At 43.1% G+C, this 25,848-nt stretch overlaps 1 protein-coding gene across 4 annotated transcripts; it reads right to left on the bottom strand.

The window, feature by feature from the left end:
• Positions 1-481: 481 nt before the first annotated feature.
• Cpsf7 (cleavage and polyadenylation specific factor 7) lies at positions 482-25,833 on the bottom strand. 4 transcript variants are annotated; one of them, XM_070032184.1, is made up of 11 exons: positions 25,759-25,833; positions 24,998-25,107; positions 18,740-18,958; positions 17,839-17,942; positions 17,297-17,469; positions 14,253-14,667; positions 13,666-13,784; positions 11,696-11,864; positions 9,898-10,065; positions 4,801-4,841; positions 482-2,506 (listed from the first exon to the last, which is right to left on the bottom strand). In XM_070032184.1, the coding sequence occupies exons 2-9, from the start codon at positions 25,049-25,051 to the stop codon at positions 9,903-9,905; spliced, it is 1,416 nt and encodes a 471-aa protein (XP_069888285.1). In that variant the 5' UTR covers positions 25,052-25,107; positions 25,759-25,833; the 3' UTR covers positions 482-2,506; positions 4,801-4,841; positions 9,898-9,902. The 4 variants fall into 4 exon arrangements, with proteins under 4 accessions (XP_069888285.1, XP_069888283.1, XP_069888286.1 ...); XM_070032182.1 differs by lacking the exon at positions 4,801-4,841; XM_070032185.1 differs by lacking the exon at positions 4,801-4,841 and having other exon boundaries at positions 17,324-17,469.
• Between the last annotated feature and the right edge of the window lie 15 nt (positions 25,834-25,848).

Below are 25,848 nucleotides of genomic sequence, written 5' to 3'. Positions count from 1 at the left end.
ACTGGACCCCCCCAAAAAACAAACAAACAAATCTAAAACAACCCTGTGTGAAAGCAGAACAGTAATTATTTTCATCTTCCAGATCAGAGTGCCCAGGGATACACTGCTTGTCTATAGTTAAACAGATGGAGGACTGGATGCTGGCACTCAGATCTGATCCTTTCTGATCCTTCTGATCCTTCGGGAAGAACTGTACGATACAATGTGCTCTAAAATAAGTCTTAGGAATCATGAACAATACAGGATGATGTCCACATTTTTTTAAATCAGGCTAGTTAGCAGGCTAAGGAAAAAAAGCATCCCAGAGTTTCACCCTAGAGGTCGAGTGTCACCATGGGGTCATGGCCAGCCACCGCCATACAAGCTTATCCGTCATGCAGGTTCCAGCTAAAAACTCGGTTTTCTATTTTCCCAAGCATCTCTATCAGCCCACACCCACGCCCAACACCTCAACAAATCTATTCAATGCAGAATCCATGAAAACAGCTCACACCCCATTTATTATTTAAAAATATTTTGTTACAAAAGGAAAAAAATACAATGCAGTATAAAAGATTGACAGCGTCATCAAGTTTATTACACAATTTTCAACCTATCAGAAAGACAAACAAATCACCGACAACAGGGGGACGGGGCCTTGGCCTTTTGAGGGTTTTTTTTTTCTTTTTCCTTTTGCTATCAGGAAATAAAACTAAAAATTGTGTCATTGAGTAAAAACAAAACAAAAATGGGGAGAAAATAATTCTCCGGGTAAACAGTTTTTCTGATATTCTATATATTGTTTTCTTTAAACTGTCACCTTACTTGGTTTTCTCTACATTTTAAAAAGACACTGGAGCTGCTCTTGAGGATAAGCACATCACTTAACACTTGGCCAGTTGGGCGGGTGCCATGTTCTGGTGGAGGTGGGGGTGGGGCTGGGGGACAGGGGAAACACAGCTACAATCCTGTAGCCTCTGTCCCATGGGAATGTGACTCTCCAACCCTGGGGTATCCCCCTCAGTGACTGAGGGGCATATTAGAAACGTGCTGGAAACAGAGGAAGGGTTGTTCGGTCCATTTCAGTCTCTCCCCACTGAGCCAGCAGGGTCTCCAGTGGCCTATGCCTCACACTCCCATCTCCTCACCTTAGATGTCATATGCCCTACAGATACATGTAGAAGTCATGCTCCATGTGGGCACTGCAGGACCCTACTGCCACCTCCTTCACCAGCATCATCATCACAAATTGGATGTTATAGGGGCAAGCAATTCCTTTTGCCTGTGTAGAAAATGACCCTCAGATTGCTGGTCCTTAGAGCTCTGAGATGAATTCACTCAAGTCAGGCTCTATTTCTTCCTTGCTCTTTCCTTGTTAGAGGTAGGAAGTACCTCCAGGCAGAATGTGGAAGCTATTGAGTCAATAGTCAAAAGGTGGAAAGAAAACAAATTTGACTTGACCTGCATACTAGTGCCAGATTATCTGGTAATAAGCAAAGTGTGTACCTGGGAGATGCAAGCCCATGCTTACATCAAACCTGAAGACAGAAGAGCCTATGGAAGTAGGCCACATCCCGCCCAAGCTGCCTCCTTCCCCAGTCCTCCTGGTACTTCAGTAGGGCTCTTGATTGCTGAGGTCCCAGAATCCCCATCTCCCAATGGCAGTACCTTCCTCTAAAACAAGGAAGCAGCCTTCTTGGGGGAAGAGCCCTACGTGTTACATGGAAGAGCCCTAGGGAAAGGAATACTGAGGAGCTGGTTATTCCAAGAGGCAACCACCGCAGAGGGTGGTAACTGGCTTGCCAGTTTGCCCAGCTGAAAGCAACCTCCTGGGTTGCTCTATTTTAGAGGGGCAAGTCCATGGAGGAGCTTGGGCTGCACGGAGTCAAAAGGGTTAAGCAATCTGGGAGGGCAGTAAAATGAACCGTCAACATGTGAGAGGGCAAAACCAAGAACAGTAGCTTTTCAAAAGGTAGTTTCTGTTCTCATGGTCCCTCCTCAAAGGGCTGGGAAGATCAAGGAGTTAAAGAAATGGGATACTAGCAGAGGTTCAGACCCTCTTGGCCCCATCAAATCTAGTGCTGAGGGCAGGACCCTGGGCATATTTTGGCACACCCAGTCAATCTCTTGGATCCTACACGGAAGATCCAATTCCTTTGGGAATAAGTCTTCCATCAACCTTACCACTGCACTGCTGAAAACTTAAGAAACTCGTTTCCTCGGACAAAGCACCATTCTCTATGGGGACCAGGGGAGTGGACATGTTGCTTTTTTCCTGTCTGTACCCCCACCCCCCCACCACATGAAGTCTTTAAGGTTCTTTCCCCTGGCAAACAGGAAGTGTGGGATTGGGAGGGCTGCCAAGCCATCTTCAATCCTGTAGGGCAGAGTGTATTGCCTGGGTGCCTGGAGGGAGGAGTTAGGGGTTTGGAGGAGGGGAAGGGGTGGAGCGGCCTCCGTCCTTTAGTCCTGATCAAGGTGAGGAGATGCAAGTCCATTAAAAAAACATTTGCTTCCAACCAGTGTCCTGCAACAAGAACATCAGAAAAGAGAGAAAAAAAGAATACTAGTGAGAGGCTATTTTCTGACTGACAGGGCTTACATGAAATACACTAGCATTTTCTTAAATTATAACGTAACAATCAGGATGTAGGAAGAGAACACAAACCTAGCAAAATAGAACAAACTGTCTGATAGTAGTGAGGAATACTGAGCAGAGGGAATCTGTAGGGAAGCAACAGCAAATACATTTTTAAAAAGCAGTGTCATCTTAAGGTTGGGGAAAACCAACAGAATGAGATCTCAGAAATGAGTCTGAATAGATTTTGGCTGGAAAGAATGAAACTGTAAGTTTTCAAGAAAAGTTCCTGCAAAGGACATGGTAAGTTTAAATACCATTTCAGACAATCTCTTCAGAGCAACCCTTAAGAGGAAGAAAAAAAATCTGGAAATGGGACATTACAATGGTAATGGAATAGTAACAGTGGGTAAGCAAATCCATCAACTTCAACACCCCAGAAGCCCTAGCAAGGAGCTGTACTTCCATAGCAAAACCCTCAATTTCCGATTTCTTTTATAATAGCCCTGGTTAAAACAGATTCCAAACTGTAATTACACATAGGTGTGTATACACACAACACTAGAGCTTTTCCAAAGTTGTTCTAAAACTCCAAAGATTTTTCAACTTTTTTTCTACATCAGGTGTGTGAATATGAGGCTCACAGGCTTTACAAGGCTGGTGAAATCACTGGACATGTGATCAGATAAGACACATGCTTTCACTGGCTCTCGCTGCCTGCCTAATACCATTTACCTGTACTGACAATTTTGTATGGCCCTGGAGTATTGTCATAAATATCTAAATGGCCCTTGGCAGAAAAAAGGTTTCCTATCCTTACCCTAGGTGATAATTGTGGGGGTGACAGCAAAGGAACAAGAGGTACCAGCTGGGCACCAGTGGTTCACAACTATGAACCTGGCTACTCAGGAGGCTGAGATCTGAGGATCATGGCTCAAAGCCAGCACAAGCACATAAATCTGAGAGACTCCTATCTAATTAATCAGCAAAAAGCCAGAAGTAGAGGTATGGTTCAAATAGTAGAGCACCAGCCTTGAATGAAAAAGCCAAGCAAGAGCCTATGGCCCTGAGTTCAAGACTAAGTACAGCACAAAAAAAGTTTATGAACACCAAATAGGAATTACAAAAAACATCATGGGAAGGCTGAGAAGGTGGCTCAGTGGTAGAGCGCTTGCCTTGTATGCATGAGACCCTGGGTTTGATTCTCCAGCACCACATAAGCAAAAAGAAAAAACAAGCCGGAAGTGGCGCTGTGGCTCAAGTGGTAGAGCGCTGGCCTTGAGCTGAAGAGCTGAGGAACAGTGCCCAGGCCCAGAGTTCAAGCCCCACAACTGACCAAAAAAAAAAAAAAAAAAAATCATGGGAGGAAAGAAAATAACCAGCAGTAATAAACACCATCAAAGAAATTTCAGTGTAGTTAAGAATCTTTACCCAATAGTAAGGGTTTGTAATGCCACTTGTCATATCACTACCAAACTTGAGGTCCCTAGTACATACACCCACTGTTACAGTGCTTACAGTATCTGTGTATGGCAATATGGTTGGTCTGACCATATAAAAGACAACAGTCAAAAGGAAAGAGGAAAATTAAATTCAGCTTAATTTCTACTAATGCTTAAACTAGGAACACAGCCTTTGTAAAATCGCTTACCTTTATAGATACATATATTGTATATAACTGCTTACCTTTGATACATGTTTTATAAGGAAGCCTCATAAAACCTGGAGGAGATATTTGAAGGGGAAATAAAACATCGACATGGTGCCTGATCCTCTAACTATGAAATGGTACTACTTTCAGCTTGGATCCTTAGAACCAGTCTAGCTTCTCTGCCTAGTTGACTGTTCTAAACACCTAGGTAGGAAAGTATCTGTCTCATTTTCTTCCTTTTTTTTTTTTTTTTTGTGCCCATCCTAGGTGTTGAACTCAGGGCCTGGGTACTCAAGGCTAGTGCTCTATCACTTGAGCCACAGCACTACTACCAGCTTTTTGGTGAGTCTCAGACTTTCTACCCAGGCTGGCTTTGAACCATGATTCTCAGATCTCAGTAGCTAGAATTTCAGGTGAGCCACCAGTGTCCGCATACACCACCACACATGACTGAATCCCTGTGCTGGAGTTGAATGAAACATTCAAATTTTCACTGGATCAGAAGGATAGCACTGAGGTGAGAATGGCTCTACTTCAAGTAGGAAACATCCTAAAACAGTAAGACATTGACATAGTTGAAGCCACAAATTACCTAAGAACATCTTCAAACTCCAAAGTGCACACACACATGCCCTGGAAGAAAGGATATAATGGGTGTCAAAACCATATAGAGAGAAGTAAAAGATTCCTTCAACTGGTGCCTATAATCCTAGCTACTCTGGAGCCTGAGATCTGAGGATTGCCGTCTGAAGCCAGCCTGGACAGAAAAGCCCCTGTAAGACTCTTATTTCCAATTAACCACTCTAAAACCATTAAGTAGAGCTGTGACTCAAAGTAGCAGAGTGCTAGCCTTGAGCAAAAGAGCTCAGGGACAGTGCCCAGGCCCTCAGTTCAAACCCTACAACCAAACAAACAAACAAAAAAAAATTCCTTCAGTGGGCCACTCAGCCTTAGGTCCCAGAGTGAGGTAATATTCCAAGGAAGGACAGAAAAATAGCACAACAGAAAAGTTGCAGAACAGCAGCCTCTGCACAGAGCACACTATGAACCTCAGGGAATACTTGTTCAGAGAATACAACACCAGACTTTTTGAGCTAAAAGTTTTCTAAGTGAGGTCCACACACTACCTCCCCAACACAAACGGAACTATAACCTGGCAAATGCAGGTAGATTCAAATCTTTAAGGATGAGAATGGAAGAAACTGACCTTTTTGGGGTATCTAATTCAGTTCTTTTGGACTCATTTATTTTACAGACAGAATAAGCAACATACCTAAGGGTAAACAGGGAAGTATGGAATTAGAAAACTTGCCTAGGCATTACTTTTCTTCATCTTGGCACAGTACTAACACCAGTCATATGACTGTTCTGAGACAGGGTCTCACTATGTATACAGTCCAGGATGACCTTGAATTTTCAATCCTCCTTTCTTAGTCACCTGAGCACAGGGAGTACAGGTATGTGCTACAATGCCTGACTCTGGTGGTTCTAGATCTCAAGTAACACTGTAATTGTGCTAGCTCCAATGAAAAAAGTGAAATGCTGCTACTTACATAAGGGGAGGTGGTAGATTATGACAACTAATACCTTCTTGCTGACTCCAAGTCTGAACCAGGCCACATCTATTGGTGAGTTCCATCTTGCCTATGGGCACCTTCTAAAACTCAATCTGTTATGAAATCTGGAAAGAACTATCTGGAACACATAGCCTTACTTTTGGATTTATGTGGGCTCTTTTAGACCTTAGTGATAACAAGTACTCTGTTTTGTGGTTAGCCTACAATTCTAGCTACTAAGGAGGCTGAGATCTGAGTATCACAGTTCAAAGCCAGGTAGGGCAGAAAAATCTGTCAGACTCTTACTGCCGATAAACTACCCAAAAAAGCCCAAAGTGGAGATCTGGCTCAAGTGGTAGAGTGCTAGCTTGAGCAAAAGACATTCAGAGACAGTGTCCAGGCTCCAAGCCCCAGGACAGAACAGAAACACACACACACACACACACACACACACACACACACACACACACACACACACACACACACACACACACACACACACACACACACACACACACACACACACACACACACACACACGAGCTGAATGCAGGACAGAACAGAAACACACACACACACACACACACACACACACGAGCTGAATGCAGGACAGAACAGAAACACACACACACGAGCTGAATGCAGGACAGAACAGAAACACACACACACACACACACACACACACACACACACACACACACACACACGAGCTGAATGCAGGACAGAACAGAAACACACACACACACACACACACACACACACGAGCTGAATGCCAGTGGCTCACACCTGTAATTCTAGCTACTCAGAAGGCCAAGATCTGAGGATGACAGCTCAAAGCCAGGATAGGTAGGAAAGTCTGTGAGACTCTTATTCTCCAATTAACCACTCAAAAAACCCAAAGTAGAGTTATGGCTCAACTGGTAGACTACTAGCCTTGAGTACAAAAGAGGGACAGTGCCCAGGCCCTGAGTTCAGGCCCCAGAACTGGCAACAAAAAAAGAAAAAAAGAGAAAGGAGACAGACAAAATAGCAACTCTTCATGTTCCCATTGATTTGTCTTCTCCTATGGAAGAAGACAAACATAATGCTTAGCTTTAAATCTGTTTAATAGTAAAGCCAACTTAAATACCAAACACCAGAAGAATATTATTAGTAAACTGTTAATAGCCAAAATGCTGCAGAATTTTCCAACTGTTTCTGTCTGTTGCTCCTGAACTACACAGGTAGCATAGATTTTGTGTATATATGTGTGTGTTTATTTTTCCTAGTCATCCATTTATTCACTCCAAAGACAGGTCTGCTTTTTTCCTCTTTACCCTCCTCAAATACCTTCTTTCAGAACAAGCAAAGAGGAAAAGGACTAGTAACCACTAGTTACCACTGACAAGATTCTCCTAGCCTGCTTTACAATTTCCCACAGAACACACCAACAACTGCTCTACCTTCATTACATGCTTTGAATAATTCTTTTTAGCTTGCTTTCAGGTAAGATCACAAACTGGTAGAATTTCACCTGGAGATATAGGACTCTCTCCCAAGGCAAAGCCTTTCTGAGAATGAAAACCACAGAAAAGCAGAGACGAGATGCAGGGCAAGTAAATCTTTCTGGCAAAGCAGAGTCTACGGATCCTAACTGAACTTTACAATTATTTCCTCCTGCTTGTTTACTTAAAAATCTTACTGAAAACAAACACATCTTCCACAGTCAGCTTTCTCTTTCATAAAAACTCAATTTTAGGAACTTCCGGAACATAGTTCCAGAGTCACAACAAGTTAGAGAGAGACTTGACAAATGGGACTACCTTAAAATAAAGTTTCTGCACAGCTAAAGGCAGCGCAACCAAATTAGAAAGACAGCCAATTAATTGGGAAAATATATTTACCAACAATATATCAGACAAGAGGCTAATATCCAGTATATACAGGGAACTCAAGAAACTAATCCCTAACAAACCAATTACTAAATGGGCAAGGGAACTAAAGAGAGACTTCTCAGAAAAAGAGATAAAAATGGCAAAGAAACACATGAGGAAATGTTCACCATCTCTGGTTGTAAAGGAAATGCAAATAAAATCAACCCAGAGATATCACTTTACCACAGTCAGAATGGCCCACATCCTAAATTCAGCCAATGACAAATGCTGAAGGGGATGTGGAGAAAGAGGAAATCTATTGCACTGCTGGTGGGAATGTACACAAATACAACCACTTTGGAAAGCAGTCTGGAGGGTCCTCAGAAAGCTAAATATTGACCTCCCCTATGACCCAGCCATACCACTCCTAGGCATCTTTCCTGAACAACAGGAACCAGGATACAAGGACACCTGCACCTCCATGTTCACTGCAGCACTGTTCACAATAGCCAGGCTATGGAAACAACCCAGATGCCCCAGCACAGATGAATGGATCCAAAAATTGTGGTATCTATACACAATTAAATATTATGTAGCCATTAGAAAGGACAAAATAATGGCATTCGCAGGGAAATGGATGGAGCTAGAAGATATCATGTTGAGTGAGGTAAGCCAAGAGCAAAGAGACTTTAAACAGCACATGGTCTCCCTGATAAATGGATGTTAAATCCAAAACGTAAGGACATATGACAAAGTAAACAAGACTTGAGAAACAGAGGATCTCCACTCATCTGGTTGCATCATTACTAAATGACCACATGCTGCTGACCACATATATGGTATATATGTATATATGTGCACATCTAAGGGAAACTAGGAGGAAGACACAGAAACAGAGGGAAACAGGAAAACCTACTACAGCGGGACCCATCACTTGCACTTGTTATTGATCAAAATGAACTAAGCAACTCAATGGCAGCGATGGGACGGAAAGAATGATGGGAAAGAGGAAACAGATGACACTAAGCAAAAGGAAAGAAATGTACATCTCGCCCGATACAGAAGGAATAACTGTATTGTCAAAGCTCTAGAATTCATAAACTTTATAGACCATGAAAAAGACAATTTGCCCAATGTGTTTGTGACTTTAAGTATCACTAACTCACAATACTGTGAAATTTGTGAAATTTATGTAATCAATCACAATAAAAAAATTGCTATAACAAAACAAAACTCAATTTTCAAGCTGGGTGCCGGTGGCTCATGCCTATAATCCTAGCTAGTCAGGAGGCTGAGATCTGAGGATCACAGTTCAAAGCCAGCCTGGGCAAGGAAAGTCCATGAGACTCTTATCTCCAATTAACCACCAGAAAACCAGAAGTGGAGCTGCGTCTCAAGTGGTAGAGTGCTCACCTTGAGCTGAAGAGCTGAAGGACAACGCCCAGGCCCAGAGTTCAAGCCCCACGACTGACAAAAAATAAAAAACAAAACAAAAACACCAACTCAATTTTCAAAATCTTTTTTTCCCCAGCTGGTACTGGAGCTTGAACTCTAGGCCTTGCTCTCTTGCTTGATTTATTTGCTCACAGCTGGCATTCTACACCTTGAGCCATACTTTCAGCTATTGCTGGTTAATTGAAGAGTCTTTCAGATTTATCTGCCTTTGGCTGCCTCTAAACCAAGATTCTCAGATCTCAAGCCTCATGAATAGCTACAATCATTAGGCGTGAGCCAACCAGTACCCAGCTCAAAATTTCTTTTTAGTAGATACGAATGTTTGTGCCTTGAATAAAAAGCAGTCCTCTTTGAATAAGAAAGTCTTACTTGTCTTGGTCAATGTGCCTATGTTTTACTGAAAATTCTATGGGGTTAAAATGTAATGATCATTTATGGAGAACTTAGCTCTGTGACAGACAAAAAAAGAGAAAGAGGAAAAGAGAGAGAAAAAGAGAAAAAGAGAGAGGTTTTGCAATACTATCTTTCATAAAAGATTAGCCACAGTGCTGGGTGCCAGTGACTCACGCCTGTAATCCTAGCTACTCAGGAGGCTGAGATCTGAGGATTGCAGTTCAAAGCCAGACCAGGCAGGAAAGACTGTGAGACTCTTATCTCCAATAAGCCACCAGAAAAAGCTGGAAGTGGCGCTGTGGCTCAAGTGGTAGAGCACTTGCCTTGAGCTGAAGAGCTGAGGGACAGTGCCTAGGCCCAGAGTTCAAGCCCCACAACAGACCAAAAAAAAAAAAAAAAAGATTAGTCACAGCCAAGAACGAGGCTTCCCACCTTTCTCAGTGGTGGCGGTCCCGCTCTCTATCCCGGTGTCTTTCATGCTCCCGGTTCCTTTCTTGGAAATAATCATCATGCCGATCATCATTATGAAGCAGATCCCGGTGTCTTCTGCTGCTCTCCCGGGACCGGCTGGGTGACCTCTCTCTGGACCGATGTCTTTTCCTATCAGAAAAAAAATCCCACAGCCTCACCTAGAGTCTACCACAGATGTGTAATTTTGGTGTTTCCCAGTATTTGCCTCAAGTACTTGTCTATACCTCCACACCTCGACCATGGGCATGCTGAGGATCTAAAGCCCTTTGAGGATTTATTATTTTTATTTTTTATTTTTTTTTGGGTCTGGTCGTGGGGCCTGAACTCTGGGCCTGGGTACTATCCCTCAGCTCTTCAGCTCAAGGCTAGCACTCTACCACTTGAGCCACAGCGCCACTTCTGGCTTTTTTCTTATGTGGTGCTGAGGAATCAAACCCAGGGCCTCAGGCATGCAAGGCATGCCTACTCTACCACTGAGCCACCTTCCCAGCCCAAGGATTTATTTTTTGTAAAAAAAGAATGAAAGTTAAATTGGTTAAGATCTAAAATGTATCAAATATAGTGTTAAGAATTTTAGCCAAAAGACTATGTCTGAGTCAAGCAGAAAAGGTCAGATAAGTTAATGTTAGGGAAATGAACCCTAGGATATGTATTCAAATTTTTTTTCTTTCATGCAATTGTTTCTAACACATTTATAAGATTATTTCTTTGTTGCTTTGTATGTCCCTCCCCCACGATATAACCCCTGCTTTCACTGTATTTGATGTTGGTATAATTTGTGGAGGGGAAGGGAAAAAACAAATCGTTTAAATAGGGATACAGGTGGACCTCATTGCAACAATGAGATGTACAAGTCGTTATGTTGAAAACAAACTTTACAACTTTGGTGGGAGGGGGAGGATGGGAAGGGAAACAAAGGAGGAGGCTACAATGCTTGATTGATAAGAAATGTACTCATTATCTTGCCCATGTAATTGTAACCCCTCTGTACAGTATTTTCATAAAAAAAAAAAAAAAAAAAAAAAAGAATTTTAGCCAAGTGCTGATGGTGCCCATATGTATTCTTTTGTTTTGTTTTGTTTGCTTTTTACTTTTTTTTTGGTCGTGGGGCTTGAACTCTGGGCCTGGGCACTGTCCCTGAGCTCTTCAGCTCAAGGCTAGCGCTCTACCACTTGAGCCACATGCTCCACCTCCTGTTTTTTCTGCTTATGTTATGCTGAGGAATCAAACCCAGGGCCTCATGCATGTGAGGCAAGCACTCTATCACTGAACCATTTTCCTAGTCCCACATCTGTGTTCTTAGCTACTCAGAAAGCTGATATCTGCTGATGGTTTGAAATCATGTAGGAAAGTACAATAGACTGTTTTTGTTTGTTTTAGTGCTGGAACTGGGACTTGAACTCAGGCAGGGTTTAGGAGCCCTCCCTTAGCTTTTTTTTGCTCAAGGCTGGTGCTCTACCACTTGAGCCACAGCTACACTTCTGGCTTTTTGATAGTTAAATGCTATTTGGTGGTTAAAAAGCTATACTACTTTCCCCCTCCCATCCCTAAACAATTCCACTGCTTTACCCAACATATATTTCAGATATTATACCACTTAACAAAAATGTATTGTTAATTTTTTTCTTTAAAAATGTCAGAGTAAAGTCAGCTCTTTCGGCAGGTCGTTATCAGTTACTCTGGACTCCATTTTTTCCTAACCGATACCCAGAAGAATACTACTCAGAACTGGTCAGCTTTGAAGCCATCATCAACTCACCTGGAAGAGCTCCCACTGGCACCCACACTGTAGGACTTGGCCTCGATGCCATGAAGACAGTCCTTTAAGGAGGAGATGAGGACTCGGCAACGCTCATCATTGGAGACCCGGGACTGTTTAATAACTGCAATGGCTGTGAGCAGTGTCTCGATTGCGTCACTGTAATCCCCTGATGGGATGGATGGGAAAGGCCAAAGATGAGCAGAGGCAGTAAACTAACAGGGTCAAAAGGAGAATACAGGAGGACACAGACCAAAATTAAATAGCTGTTCCAAAGAACTGGGGCAATATGGATCAATCAAGCCCATATGGCAACTATAAAACTAGATGGCACCCATATTCCAGTGTTTTTCTTTTTTGTGTGTGTGTGTGTGTATGAGTACTGGTACTAAAATGGCACAATGGAAAACCAGGGTACTGCTCCTTAGCTTTTTTGCTCAAGGCGGACATTCTGCCACTTGAGCCACACCTTCACTCCTGGCTTTTGGTGGTTAATTAGAGATAAGAATCTCAAGGACTTTCCAGTAATACTTGGGCTGTCTTTGAACCTTGATCCTTAGATCTCAGCCTCCTGAGTCGCTAGGATTACAGATGTGATCCACTGATGCCTGGCAATGGTTTGGAATCTTGACAGAGATTGCCAGATGCTGTTAGTAGATGTATAAAACTGTATATCACTGCTCAAAGACTATTTGATATCTATTAAAATATATAATATGCAAACAATAAAATGCAACAATTCTAAAAATTTACTTCAACATGTTCTGTACGAACATGTTGAACAATGTTACAATTTGTTGTACTGCTTTTAATAAAGGCTGCCTGAGTAAAAAACAATAGTTATCCAGATTACTGGAAAAACTGTTAGATGCATGAGGTAAACCTATAGGTAAATAACCGCTCTAAAAAAACTGAAAAGCAAGTTAAAAAATATATTCCTTTGTGTGTGTGTGTGAGAGAGAGACACACACACACATACAGTGAGAGTGAGCAGGGGATCAGAGTGCTAACCTATCTATAGATATTTATATTCATGTGGGAAACTCACAGGAAGTTAGTAAATAGAACTGTCATGATGTGACTTCCTGTATCATGTCATTTTATTAGCCATATTTTTTCTTTCTTTCCCTAGAGCTGAGGACTGAACTCAGGGTCTTGCACTTGCCAGGCAAGTGCTCTTCCACTCAGTTAAATCCACAACCCCTTAGAAGCCAGGTTCTATATCCAGTGTTTTTGCAATCATGTCTACAGGAGAAAAACTAGCTGAAGGGCACAATATACTTAGGAAGACACTCAACAAAACTGCCTTCCCAGGATAAGCTATTCTTCTCAGACTCCCTAACATATAGATTCCTTATCAAACTACCATTTGAGATATCTTTTTTTTTTTTTAAATCAGTCTTGGAGCTTGAACTCTGGGCTTGGGCGCTGTCCCTGCGCTCTTCAGCTCAAGGCAAGCGCTTTACTGCTTGAGCCACAGAGCCACTTCTGGTTTCCTAGTGGTTTATTGGAGATAAGAGTCTCATGGACTTTCCTGCCTGGGCTGGCTTTGAACCATGATCCTCATATCTCAGCCTCGAGAGTAGCTAGGATTACAGGCGTGAGCCACCGGCACCCGGCTTCTATCTTATATATCTTTCCTAAAAATTCTGGCCTTTATATTTGGCATTGGCTCTCCTACACAGAAACACAGCCTAAAGATCTTCACTGAAATTAAAATCTCCCTAAGGCAGGAATACCGAAAGGAGATGGTATAAGTAACATACTGGGCAATAAGTTGGTTCTCTATAGGCAAGTTTAGATACTGGCTAAATGATACCATCAGAGACCCTCAAAAGCAAGAAATCAAGCTATGTACTGTCCTGTGAAGTGTGCCACAACTGGTATCTTTTACTTTGTTGAACTTTTTTCCAATGAAATGACAAACCAAGGGAGAAACTGAAGGCAAAGAAAAGGCAGGTAAAAGTTACCTGCACTCGCTCCAGATACGGCTTTGGAAATGGCACTGCTAGAAATTGCTCTGTTTCGTTTCATGATCTCTTCAAATTCAGCTTCACTCACTGTGGAGGGCGGGGGGCCCGAATCTCGGCTGCAGGGAGATAATACCATTCTTCACTGCTCACAGCTCTTAAGAATTTGACCATATTCTACAGCACTCTTACTTATATTTTACTGTATACCTTCAATGCTTATTATTTATTGTACTTTACACATTCAATTTATCTTTAAGGACAGGATTTATGTCATATGCTTTTGTAAATTTTCTCCTGACAATGCTAGACATAGTAGTTGTAGCAGCCATTCATGGCACTCAATATCAAGTTTCTTACGAGGAGAATGAAGGATATAGTTAGGTCAAGAGATGTGCATGCAAACCAAAACATTACGTAAAAAGCACTGATAGAAAAAAACAAAAACTGACAGAAAACTCTGCCTGAGTCTCAACACTGTGACACTCGTTTCCATGGGGGAAAGCTCAGGACTCTGCACTTTTTCCAGAACAGTTTGTGCCCAATTGTACCTGGCTCTGATCTAAAGGGAATAAGACAGTTCTTACCTGCCATGGTGGTTATAGGGTGTAGAGGCCTTCATGTAAGTATCTGGTGGAGGCCCCACTGTAGCATTTGGCGGGGGGAAGAAGGCTGGATTGAGGTGCAGGGCAGGTGGGACGGCCCCAGGGGGAGGTACGGCAAGATGAGGAGGTAATCGAGGAGGAGGGGGCATGAGATGCTGGTAGTGGATGCCAGGAGGAGGAGGAGGAACCCCAAAACTTGAGGAGAGAGGTGGTGGGGGTGGAATTGGGGGTGGAGGCAGACCCATCAGGGGAAGGGCTGAAGGAGGGCGATTGAAGTAAGGAAGCACGCTGGGGGGCTTATCCACACGAGCGGATGAGGGCACGAGGTTCTCAGAGGGTGTGGCTCGTCCATCGGCAGAATCACTAGAATCTCGGGAGTGGGCTCGTGGAGGTATGCCTACAAAAGAAACAGATCTGATGTTACTGCCAAGGTTTTAGACATACTGACTGGACCAGCTCATCCTTCGGCAAATCACCTGACACCTCTCCTGAGGAAGGCAATTGCAGTAGCTGAGACAGAAGGAAAAATCATAATATTGCCTTTTTCATTTTTTTGGTCTCAGAGAAAAAGGTCATCCCAGTTAAGACGAATCCAGAAAAGAACACTACCCTTAAGTTCTATATGTCAAAAGATGCTTTTCCACACACCCAAATGAAACTGGGATGGGGAAAAAGACACACTTTAAGAGTAGATGATGAGGTCAACTGAGAGGTACACAGAAAATGGGAGATAAACCAAAAAAGATCTGCCCATAGATTGAGCAGATGGCACCCAGCTGACACAGGAACACTTAGCAAAAGCTTGGTACAAAACATGCTTCAAATTTGTTCAAACAGTTAAATATGTATTTCATTTTTTTTCTTTTCTTTTTTTTTTTGTCAGTCGTGGGGCTTGAACTCTGGGCTTGGGCGCTGTCCCTCAGCTCTTCAGCTCAAGGCAAGCGCTCTACCACTTGAGCTACAGCGCCACTTCCAAATATGTATTTCATTAACAACATTTTTATGGCCTAAGTCTTCTACTGGGAATACCACCAGAAAATGTCAGGATGCTGCTGCATACCACAGGGGTGCAGAGCATGTTTGTATGCAGACGGAAGCATGGCTTCTGGTAAGTCACCTGGTTACACTTGTTTGTCCTCTCTAATTCCCAGGCTAAGTATTAATCATAGGGCTCCAACAGAACATGATCATATGGCTTTGGAAGTCTTAAAGGTAGAAAGATACTTAGCAAATGTATAGGGGGAAAGAAGAGTAAGGTATTATCCAAGCCTGAGGCAAGTCTAAGGTGGAATTAGGTACGCTGACACCACCTCAATTTCTCTACTTGAGAATACTGCCAGTGCCTGCCACAGCACTCTTGTTCTTCGTTTCTTAAACACATGGTAACTGTTCCTTTCTTGAGTTCTCTCAAATGGAATAAAGAGGAGGTTTTAAGCAAGTACAATCTTTTGACAACCAGCCACCCTCTCAGCTACTGTTCTCATATCTGCAAAAGTTGTTTTGTATCTATGGCTACAAGTCTCCAGAGCATTGGCTGTCTCTTATTTGGAGAGAGAGTAAGAGCAAGAAACAATACTGGGGTTGAACTCAGGGCCTCACACTTACTAGGCAGGTGCTTTACCTTTTGAGCCATGCTACCAGTCTGAGAAGTGGCCATCTTTAAGCCACTTAAATTTACTTAATGAGTCAATAAAACTCAACTCTATCATTGTGACAGAGCTGAAAAACAACAATCACACTTATCTTTTCAGAAAAGTAATAATACCAAAGGAGGAAATAGCTAAGTGGAGAGAGGTAGACATGTCACCCTCAATGCAGCTGTAAAATCATGTACCTTTGCAAAGTTAAAGAACTGAATTACAGAAGCGACAAACAGAAGTGACTTGAAAACACAAATTAAAGAAGAGAAGCATGTTCCTTTCATCATAACAATGAGAGCTCATTCATTCAGGCTCTGAATCTAGGTGAAATAGTTATTCTTTTGAAAGAGAGAAGTGGCAATATCCTGAAGAATACACTCATAACACAAGGCACTACTGTTTTTAGAGCTGGCCTAAGTAGTGAGAGAATGCAGCAGATACGTTGCCATCCCTCCCCACAGTAGTAAAAGGAAAGGTGGGTGACTCTTAGGCAAGGCCCTGCATGGGGGCCTGTGCCTTGTGGGGCCAGGACAACTCCAGGTCTGGTCTTCATGTTTCACAGATTCAGAAATTTGATATCAACAGTTCACCAAGGGGTAATTGGACCTTAGAGATGGATTCAAGATAATCGAGCTCACAAAAGACTGATTTATAAATCAGAATGCCAATTTAGTAATTTACAATGAGAACTGTAACTGCCAAGCAGACTGTAATACTGTGTCAGCTGGTCAGTGCATCTCCTGCCTTGTTGGGAAACCAGATGGTATTAGAAGGTGGCTTGGTGACTAGAGTCAGCCCAAAGGCTTAAGGGATGAACTTAAGGGACACTGTCATCAAGCTAAGGCAGAAGGATGCAATGTTAATTACAAATAGGATCCACTTGCCAAACAGACAACACATTCCATAACTAAAAGCTTGTTCTCTCCTCAGGACAATGCTAGAGAAATGCTGAAATTCCTATTCTCCAATATTTCTTTCAGTTGATTCTATACCCCCCTCCCAATATATTCTTGACAAGATTACAGCTAACTTTATGCACACCTTCAGGTGGCTGCTTCTTACAGTCCATTTATTGGTATGAAATTTTTTATAAGAAATATGGAAATTAGAGTGTTTGATATCCTGTATCCTGGTCAGATGAGGACACAGGCCCCAAGCAATGAAGTGACTTGCCCAAAGTCACACAGCTAGTCAGTGGCAGAGCTGAACTTACCTGGCTCCAATGTATGCTTTCATCTACACAAAAATCTCACTTTTTGGCTTACTACTAATCATGCCACCACTGACAGCCATCAGTACCCTCCCCCAGCTGTGCACACAGCAATTTGAGCCCACAGAAAACAAACCCACAACCCTCCCCCCTTCATACAGATGGTCTCCACGTACCCCCTCTTGGGACTCGGACGCACTCACGTTTCCGGGCCTGTGCCTCAAACTGTGATAGGTTCTGCCGGGTGGCCGGCCTCACATCTACTTTTTCTCCATTAAGAACTTTTCCTGGCAGGAGTTCCAATAACTTGTGGACAGAGTTTTCAGAGGCTACCACCACCTCAGCATACCTTGAGGAAAAGAAGTTAGAATGAGTAGAATGAGTGATATCTATTTACCCAACTGAGAATAAATAAATCTCTTCTACTTGGCAAAGCAAAGGATACCTTGCTTAAACTATCAACAAAAAAAGATACCATGCTATAATCTTCCTAATGTTCTTGGGAGGATTAAAAATCAGTCTTCTTTCCCCCTCAACAAATGGACATTCTACCACACTGCAGCTAGGACCTATTCTGAGTTAGTGTATCCAAACAAGAGAGTAAACTGGACAAGGGGTTGCAAGGGTTAGAATCCAGAGCCAAAAGGTAGTGTAAATATCTGTTACCTGCTATCCCAATAGTTACAAATCAATAGGGTTCCCCAAATCCAGACCTCACCCTTTGGATTGGCCATTTGCTCGATTCTCTGCAAATTTCAACTCCACCACATCATAGACTCCTATAGAGCGAATAACCTGGATCAGCTGCTGGTCTGTGGTCCACTGGGGCCGGCAAGATGGAAAGGGAAAAATGTCAAGAACTCTACCTACTCCACCAAACGTCCCAAACCCTAGGACTCTAGCCACGAGCATAACTTCCCATAGAAAACCCCAAAGCCCAGCAATATTTTAATTCATGTAAGCTTTTCTTTTGTCCTCACTCATTCGGAACTCAAAACCCATTCACCACCCCCCATGCCTATTTTTAGGGATTAAGATTGGCCCTATTTTAATTCTGATCATTTGGGCTGGTTGCTCATCAGTTCAAACACTGATTGCTAGCAACTTTTAATCACACATCTGTCAGGCTAGTTGCTTGACCACCACTAGAACTTTCCCCACAGTATGTGCACATACATACATGTGTATGTACACACATACACATATATGTATGTAAGCATATGTGTGTGTATACACACACATGTATTGGAGCTACCAAGAGATCTTTCATCCCCATCACCCACCATTATCACAGGACCATCTAATGACCACCAAGAATTCAAGGTGTTCACTCTGAAACGTCGTCCCACAGATGACCCTGCTAGACATAAAGCCCCAGGGTCAGGGGCAGTAGTAGAATGGCAGAAAAGGCAACTACCCACTTAATCATTCCTTTCTTCGGCACCAGTACGTCCTCAGGATAGTTCTCTTTCAGAGAGCAATCCAACCTGATCCCAGGGAAAAGAAATCCAACCCCATCAGAGCACAAAACAGGTGCAACAGTGTTTTCTGAAAATGCCATCACCTCCCAGTGCTCTCCCTCCAGTCCACCCATAAACCTTTTGGTTATCCTTGCTCACCCAAGAGAAGCTGCCTACATAGACAGCTGCTCGTCTATTCCTCAGACCACTGTAGGTATACAGAATTGCAGGCGCCTTGTTGTTGGGCTTGGGAGATGGCTCCTGGCGAACAGGAGGTGGTGGCTCAGCACTGCTGCTTCTGTCATCTGACGGCTGGGAGGTGGCTGTCAGCACATCATCATATAGGTCAATCTGATCTGTATTGTTGAACTCTGAGTCCTAAAAGATGAGGGGGTTGGCAAAGGTCCATTTGCAAACCTTTCATTTTGTTCCTATTTCACACCAGTTTACTTAGAGCCCACAAATACTTTCTAGTCCTACACAAAAAACTTCATTTGAAACTGCATCTTAGTTATTTTTTTTGTAGATTTCTCTCCCAAGACTTTGTTAGCAGTGTCAAATATCTCTGACTTTAGCCACCTAGGAGAATCAAAGGATACATTGTGAATGAACTGGGAAATAGAAATGAGACATATGTGCTGTTATTAGTAAGGTCAGCTCTGAAGACCACATCTCAGATACACTAACAAGTATTTGTCTTGAAAATCTTATGCTACTTCTCAAGTCCAGTATTACACAGTAGTATTTAATAAGAAATAAACTTATTTGGAAATATAGAGGAATAGTGGATACCAAAATGAAAAATACACTAAGTTAGGGAAGCTCTGAAGCTCACAGAACACAATCTCAGTATTCTAATAACTGTCGAAGAGACATGAAATACTGGGTTGAGTGGTAGAGTGCTTTTGATCCCCAGCACTGTTTACTATCCCGACTGTAGACCTTCCTAATTCACGTATTAGTTGTGGTGATTTCCCCTTGTGGTTTAAGGAAGAGCAAGGACCTAAAAGTCACTTGATTCTAATTCAATGATCTAATGCTTAGAGGGCACAGTAGTCTGCCTGCCTTATCTGTGGGGTCTATCTATATCCACAAATTTAACCAACTATGGACTGATATAGCCTTTAAAAAGTTAACTAATAATATAGGGCTGGGGATATAGCTTAGTAGTTAGTAGAGCACTTGCCTCAAAAGTGTGAGGCTGTGTTCAGTCCTCAGCACTGTCAAAATAAAATTAAATCAGCTAGAGACAAGTACATGAGAGGGATGTGGTTAAGTTATATGCAAACATTACACCATTTTTTATAAATGACTTAAGTACCTGAGGATTATGGTAATGGGGGCAAGGGGCCTGAGACCAATCACCTGAGGCCTGGGGCAACTGTACTTTGCATCAAGGTCTTAACAACACAAAAAAATTTAAGGATTTTTAATGGAAATTTAAAGGGAATAAGAAAAAGCACTATCTTGGATATTCAATACAACTGTATTGAGATTCCTTAGGTGAAGTTATGTGATTCAGAGATGTCTGAAAGTTGTAATATAAAAATTGTCAGCCAGGTGCTAGGGCTCATGCCTACAATCCTAGCTAACCAGGAGGCTGAGATCTGAGGATGGTGGTTCAAAGCCATCCGGGGAAGGAAAGTCAATGAGACACTTATTTCCAATTAACCACCAGAGAACTGGAAGTGGAGCTGTGGCTCAAAGTGGTAGAGCACTAACCTTGAGTAAAAATCGCTTAGGGACAGTACCCAGCCCGAGGTCAAGCCTTACAACTGACAAATAAATAGAACAAGACAGACTTTGAAGACCCTGGCTTATAGATTACCATTTAGAAACAAAAGTATTCAATGAATGTGAAACTGTTAAAAGATTCCAATGTCTTTCTGGGCATCTCAGTTCAAAGAGCTTGTGGGAACTGCACAGGAAATTCAAGTAGAAAGTTCTACTGAAGAAATGAAGCATCAGGTTGTGTCTAGCACAAATATGCTAGCATCATTTTACTTGCTTAACTGGTAAGAGAAAACCAGGTAAGGTCTTAAAATTTTCTGATTACTAAAGCCGATGATTTATCTAGCAACAGATTAGGTTAAAACAAAATGTAATCCTACATGTTAAGTGAAAAACCACATTTAACTTGCAGTAGTGTTCAAAAAGTTTAATTCTAGAAAAGTTGTAAATAAGAAATATGCATTTAATACTGAATAAGTACCTCAGGAAAAATTCTGTGCACAAAAAGCTGTGATGGCCACATGAAAGTCTTCTTGGTAAATAAGAAAACATGTAAGATTTTCCTCATCAGTATGCTCAATATTCCTACTTTTCAAGCCTTCTCCTAGGTATCTGATTTAAAAAAGCAACTAGCCTAGAACTGATTTTTCTCAAAGCAACCCATCTGATTCCTTTTATTGTACCAAGGTTGAATTAAAATTTGGGCTTCACATCATCTCCACAGTTCTCTTTGTACCTACCCTCCTCATCACAACTACCTGTTACTCTGCATTATTATTATCCATCACCATCGTTCTTGCCCCCCTGGACCAGAACCTGTTTTGAGCACCAAGATTCATCCCCATCCCAACATCTGACCTCACTAGTCTGGCATAATGCTTAGCACACAGAAGTAACTCAACAATACTTACAGATGGAATGAAGGGAGGAAGAGAACTAGGCATACTATGCAAAACCTATCTCACCGTGAAAAGGAACAGAGACAAAACACCTAGGAGAGCAGCAATTCTCAGACACCTTTCTAGTTTTACTCCCAGCCCAATAGAGAAGTTCTGCAAAAGAAGCTTTTGTAGCACATTCTGTAACAGATCAGAGTTTAAGCATAACAGGATTCCATCTAGGAACTCTATTAATGTTTCTCAGAGAGCCAAGTATACATGAGGGGAGGTTCTTATGCAATGGCCAGCTTGAGGCAAATCAGTAATATTCCTAAGACATTCCAAAACATAACTTGTACTTGCTTCCTCAGTCTACATCAACTTGTAATAATCTTACTACCTGCAGTTTTGTTTTTATTCTGACCAAATCCTTTTTAAAATTTCTAGTATTTTCCCAAGATCAAATATTACCTATTTGGTGTTAACATCTAATTGACACCACATACTAAAGATATGTTTTAGATCCATTAAAAAAAGTCCTCTTTGGGCTGGACACATGGTTCAAGTGGTAGAGTACAAGCTATGAGCAAAAAAGCCAAGTGGCCAAGCAAGCACAAGTACAAGCACAAGCACCCTTAAGCCTTGGTACCAGCAAAGAAAAAAAACAAAACAAAAAAACCCCTAAAATACTCCTCTATTAACTAGATGGAGAACTAATTGTTGAGGCCTATGTAGAAAAGGACAAATCAGTGGCCAGTCTAGACTACATACTAAGTTCCCATTTCAGCTAAGGTAGATAGCAAGACCTGTCTAAAAGAGAAAAAAACTGGGCACTGATGGCTTACACCTCTAAATCTCTGGAGGTTGAGATCTGAGAATCATGGCTCAAAGCCAGCACTGGCAGGAAAGCCTTGAGCAAAAAAAAAAAAAAAGCTCAAGGATAATGCCTAGACCATGTTTAAGCCTTAGGACAAACCCTAAGAAAAGAGAGAAACAATCATTTTCTTAAAGACCAATCATGGCCTAAAGTAAAAGGCCCCATTCCATTCTGCCTACTTCCCAAATTGGCAGCACTGTCAACCACACGGAGAGAAGACAAGAACTAAGGAAGTCTGTTTTTCTCATTAATAAAACTGTGATTTACAAAAAGTCATATTAAAACAAAGATATAAAATCCAGGAATAGTTTTATAATTTGTATACATAACCTTTTATCCATATATTGGCTCATCTGGCCACTTTAAACATCTTGCATGTATTTATAAGACAACTAGTAGTCATATATAGGGAACTCTAAAATTTAACAGAAAAGACACAGGGAAAATGCTATTACTACAAAGTAAATTAAGCCTGGCACCAGTAGCTCATGCCTGTAATCTTAGCTACTCAGCAGGCTGAGATCTGAGGATCGTGGTTCAAAGTCAGTTGGGGCAGGACAGTCTGTGAAAGTCTTATCTCCAATAAACCACCAGAAAACCAGAAATGGTGCTGTGGCTCAAACAGCCACCTTGAGCTGAAGAGCACAGGGACAGTGCCCAGGCCCAGAGTTCAAGCCCCAGGACCGACCAAAAAACAAAAAACAAAGTATAATTAAGCTAGATGTGGTAGTTAAGTGCATGTGATCCCAGCTATTGTGGAGTCTGGCAGGATAATTCAAGGCCAGTCCAGGTAGTTAGCACAGGACCCTTTCTGAAAAGCAAACAAAAGCAAATGGACTGGGGGTGTGGCTCAAATAACAGAAGAATACTTCCCAGCAAGGCTCTGAAGAGAAGTATAACTGGGGCCAGAGGTATCATCCAATGGAAAAGCTTATGTCTACCATGTACAAGGCTACTTATTTCAGTCCTCAGCAGCTCTCTCCCTTTGCCAAAAAAAAAAAAAGTGGGCTGAGAAGGTGGCTCAGTGGTAGAGCGCTTGCCTTGCATGCATGTAGCCCTGGGTTCGGTTCCTCAGTACCACGTAAGGAAAAAGGAAAAAGCCAGAAGTGGTGCTGTGGCTCAAGTGGTAGAGCGCTAGCCTTGAGCTGAAGAGCTGAGGGACAGTGCCCAGGACCAGAGTTCAGGCCCCACGACCAGACTCCCCCACCCCCCAAAAAAGTATAATCTGTACAACTGAATAATAGGTCTAATGTAGTCCAACCATTTCACCTTTGTGTATGCTTTAAAATCTTAACATTTAAAAGCCTTGATATGGACCTGGCAGTGGCACACAACTATAGTTCCCAGCTACTACTCAAGAGGCAGAAGTAGAAGAGAGGCAGAGGTAGAAGAATGGCAGTTTAAGACCAGCAAAAGTGTGAGACCCTATCTGAAAAACTAAAGCAAAAAAAGGGTGGAGGCATGGCTCAAGTAGTAGAGCACTTGCATTAGGCCGAATTAAAAAAACTATAGTATAGCCAAAATAATAAATGCCACAATGCATAAAATTTTTTAAAATAAATTTATGCCAATTAGGGCAAGGGGGAAAAATGGATGTATTAGCCTCTTTTGTTGCCTCATATCAAAGTCAGGGTCCAACCAGGGTATTCTTCTCTACTCCATTCTTTCCACGCTCTTTCCAGATCTTTATGTATACCCATTGGAAGACACCGATAAGAGCCAGCTTGCTCAAGGAGAATGGTGCTGAAAATAACCCAGGTAAGATATTAGTAAGTTTTAAATAAGGATTTTGGAATATTGTTGAAATCTGACCTCAAGGTCACAGAACTGAATTTGCACAATCATTTCAGGGAAAATCTTTTTTTCTTTTTTCTTTTTGGGGTCCTGTCGTGGGGCTTGAACTCTGGGCCTGGGCACTGTCCCTCAGCTCTTCAGCTCAAGGCTAGCGCTCTACCACTTGAGCTGTCACAGCACCACTTCCCGCTTTTTTCTTATGTGGTGCTGAGGAATCGAACCCACGGCCTCCGGCATGCAAGGCAAGCGCTCTACCACTGAGCCACCTTCTCAGCCCCAAAAATCTTTTTTTCTTGATACCATAAAAATATAAAGCTACTAACCAATCTAACAAAGGGTGAGTTAATTTATACTCACTTCCTAACTAGATTGTCACTCGTTTTTTTTTTTAAATCTAGTGCCAGTCTTGGAGCTTTTAACTCAGGGCCTGGGGACTGTCCCTGAGCTTTTTTGCTCAAGGCTAGCACTCTACCACTTAAGCCATAGTGCCACTTCAGGCTTTTGATGGCTTATTGGAGGTAAGAATCTCTTGGATTCCTTCCTGGGCTGACTTTGAACCAAGATCATCAGATCTCAGCTTCCTGACTGGCTAAGGCACAGGTGTGAGCCCCACTCTCTTTTAAAAGGTTCACTAATACAACTTATACCAAAATGCCTGTGGACTTCAAGACCAGCACAACTGGAATAGAGGGAACACACTAAATGATATAGAGTTCTTGGGAGTTTATGGGAGAAGGGGCTAACATTGTTGAGATGAAGTCTCAAAAAACATTAAAGAAACAGTTACCAACATTGAACTCAGGAACACTGTAACAAAAGCAGTTGATTTAAGTGTAGTCTGTGAGGAGACTGACACCCAAGTTTGAATTCCTGCGGAGGGAGATTCCACAGGTTGGTTCACTGTAACATCGGATTTTAATTTGCTCTTAAAGCAAATCCTTTAAAATTCAGCCTGGAGGTTGAAACTAACAAAAAGCGGAATGGAATGGTCAGTAGTCTTTAGTCTCCACTAGGGGGAAATTCTCAAGATGCTAAGGGGGAAATTTTCTTAAAGCTCCAACAGACTCCTGTTTTAAGTCCAGGCGAGTTGGCTGGAAGTAATTCCTCAGCTGATGGAGGAAAATCCCCACCCCTCACCTGGTTGAACTCCTCGTCAGCGTATATATCAATCAAGTCCACTCCTTCTGACATGGCTCCGCAAAGAAGATCTCGGGCCGGGAGAATGGACAAGAGTAGGAAATTTGCCACTGCGATATTCAGAAAAGGGCAGAGATTAGAAGGCAAGGAAAGGATCCCGGGCTGGGAGAGGAGGACGATGGTTGCCAACCTCCCGTCTCCAGAGACGCAGGAGCATCCCGGCAGCCCGAGCTCGGCCCCACCCGCTCCGCCCCGCCCCGCCCCCGGCCTCGCGCCGCCCCCAGCTCTCCCAGGCCTCCCGGGCTCGCGGGGCTCGCTGCCCATCACCCGCGGGCCCGACCCGACTTGCGCCGAACCAGCGCCGCAGCCGCTTGTGGCGCGATGAGAAAAGTCCAGGCCTCGGCTCTCAAGGGCCTTCAGGCCCGGCTGTGAGGAACGACCGCGGCGAAGCCCGCTACCTCAGCCCGCCGCACCTGTCTAGGCCCCGGAGCGGCTCCGGCCAAGCCCCGGCGGTTCCGGAAGCTCCCGCCACCTCCGCTTCCCACCCAGGCCCGGTCCTCGCCCCCCCCTCCGGCTAGGCCTCTCCCACTCCCTCCCCACCGGCCCGGCTCGGCGCCCTCAGCCTCCTCTCTCAAAGGCCCAAGCCTCCCTCCGCCCGCTGACTCCGGCCGTCCCAAGCTCAACCGACCCCCTCCCAGCCTCAGCGCCGGCCCCGATCCTTCTTCCGGCACAGCCGGCCCCCGTCCGCGCGCCCCCGTTACCGGGAATATGGCGGCGGCGGCGGCGAGTCCGGACTAGGCCCGAAGCGCGCGAACCGCTCTCCGCCCCAGGTCCCGCCCCCCCTTCGCTGG

The sequence above is a fragment of the Dipodomys merriami genome, unplaced genomic scaffold (genome assembly GCF_024711535.1).
Source record: "Dipodomys merriami isolate MVZ:Mamm:240054 unplaced genomic scaffold, mDipMer1.0.p SCAF_21, whole genome shotgun sequence".
NCBI classification, from domain to species: Eukaryota; Metazoa; Chordata; class Mammalia; order Rodentia; family Heteromyidae; genus Dipodomys; species Dipodomys merriami.
Note: the sequence above shows the minus strand (reverse complement) of the source record. Positions and strands in the feature narration are given on the sequence as shown.

Bases quoted from the DNA above. Each gene is read 5' to 3' on its own strand.
- Cpsf7 (XM_070032184.1), bottom strand. From the start codon at position 25,051: ATGTCAGAAGGAGTGGACTTGATTGATATATACGCTGACGAGGAGTTC. The intron at 13,785-14,252 runs GTAAGAACTGTC...ATCTCCCTGCAG, and splicing joins CCCTATAACCACCATGGCAG to CCGAGATTCGGGCCCCCCGC. The intron at 10,066-11,695 runs GTGAGTTGATGA...TTTTTCTGATAG, and splicing joins GCCAGTGGGAGCTCTTCCAG to GAAAAGACATCGGTCCAGAG.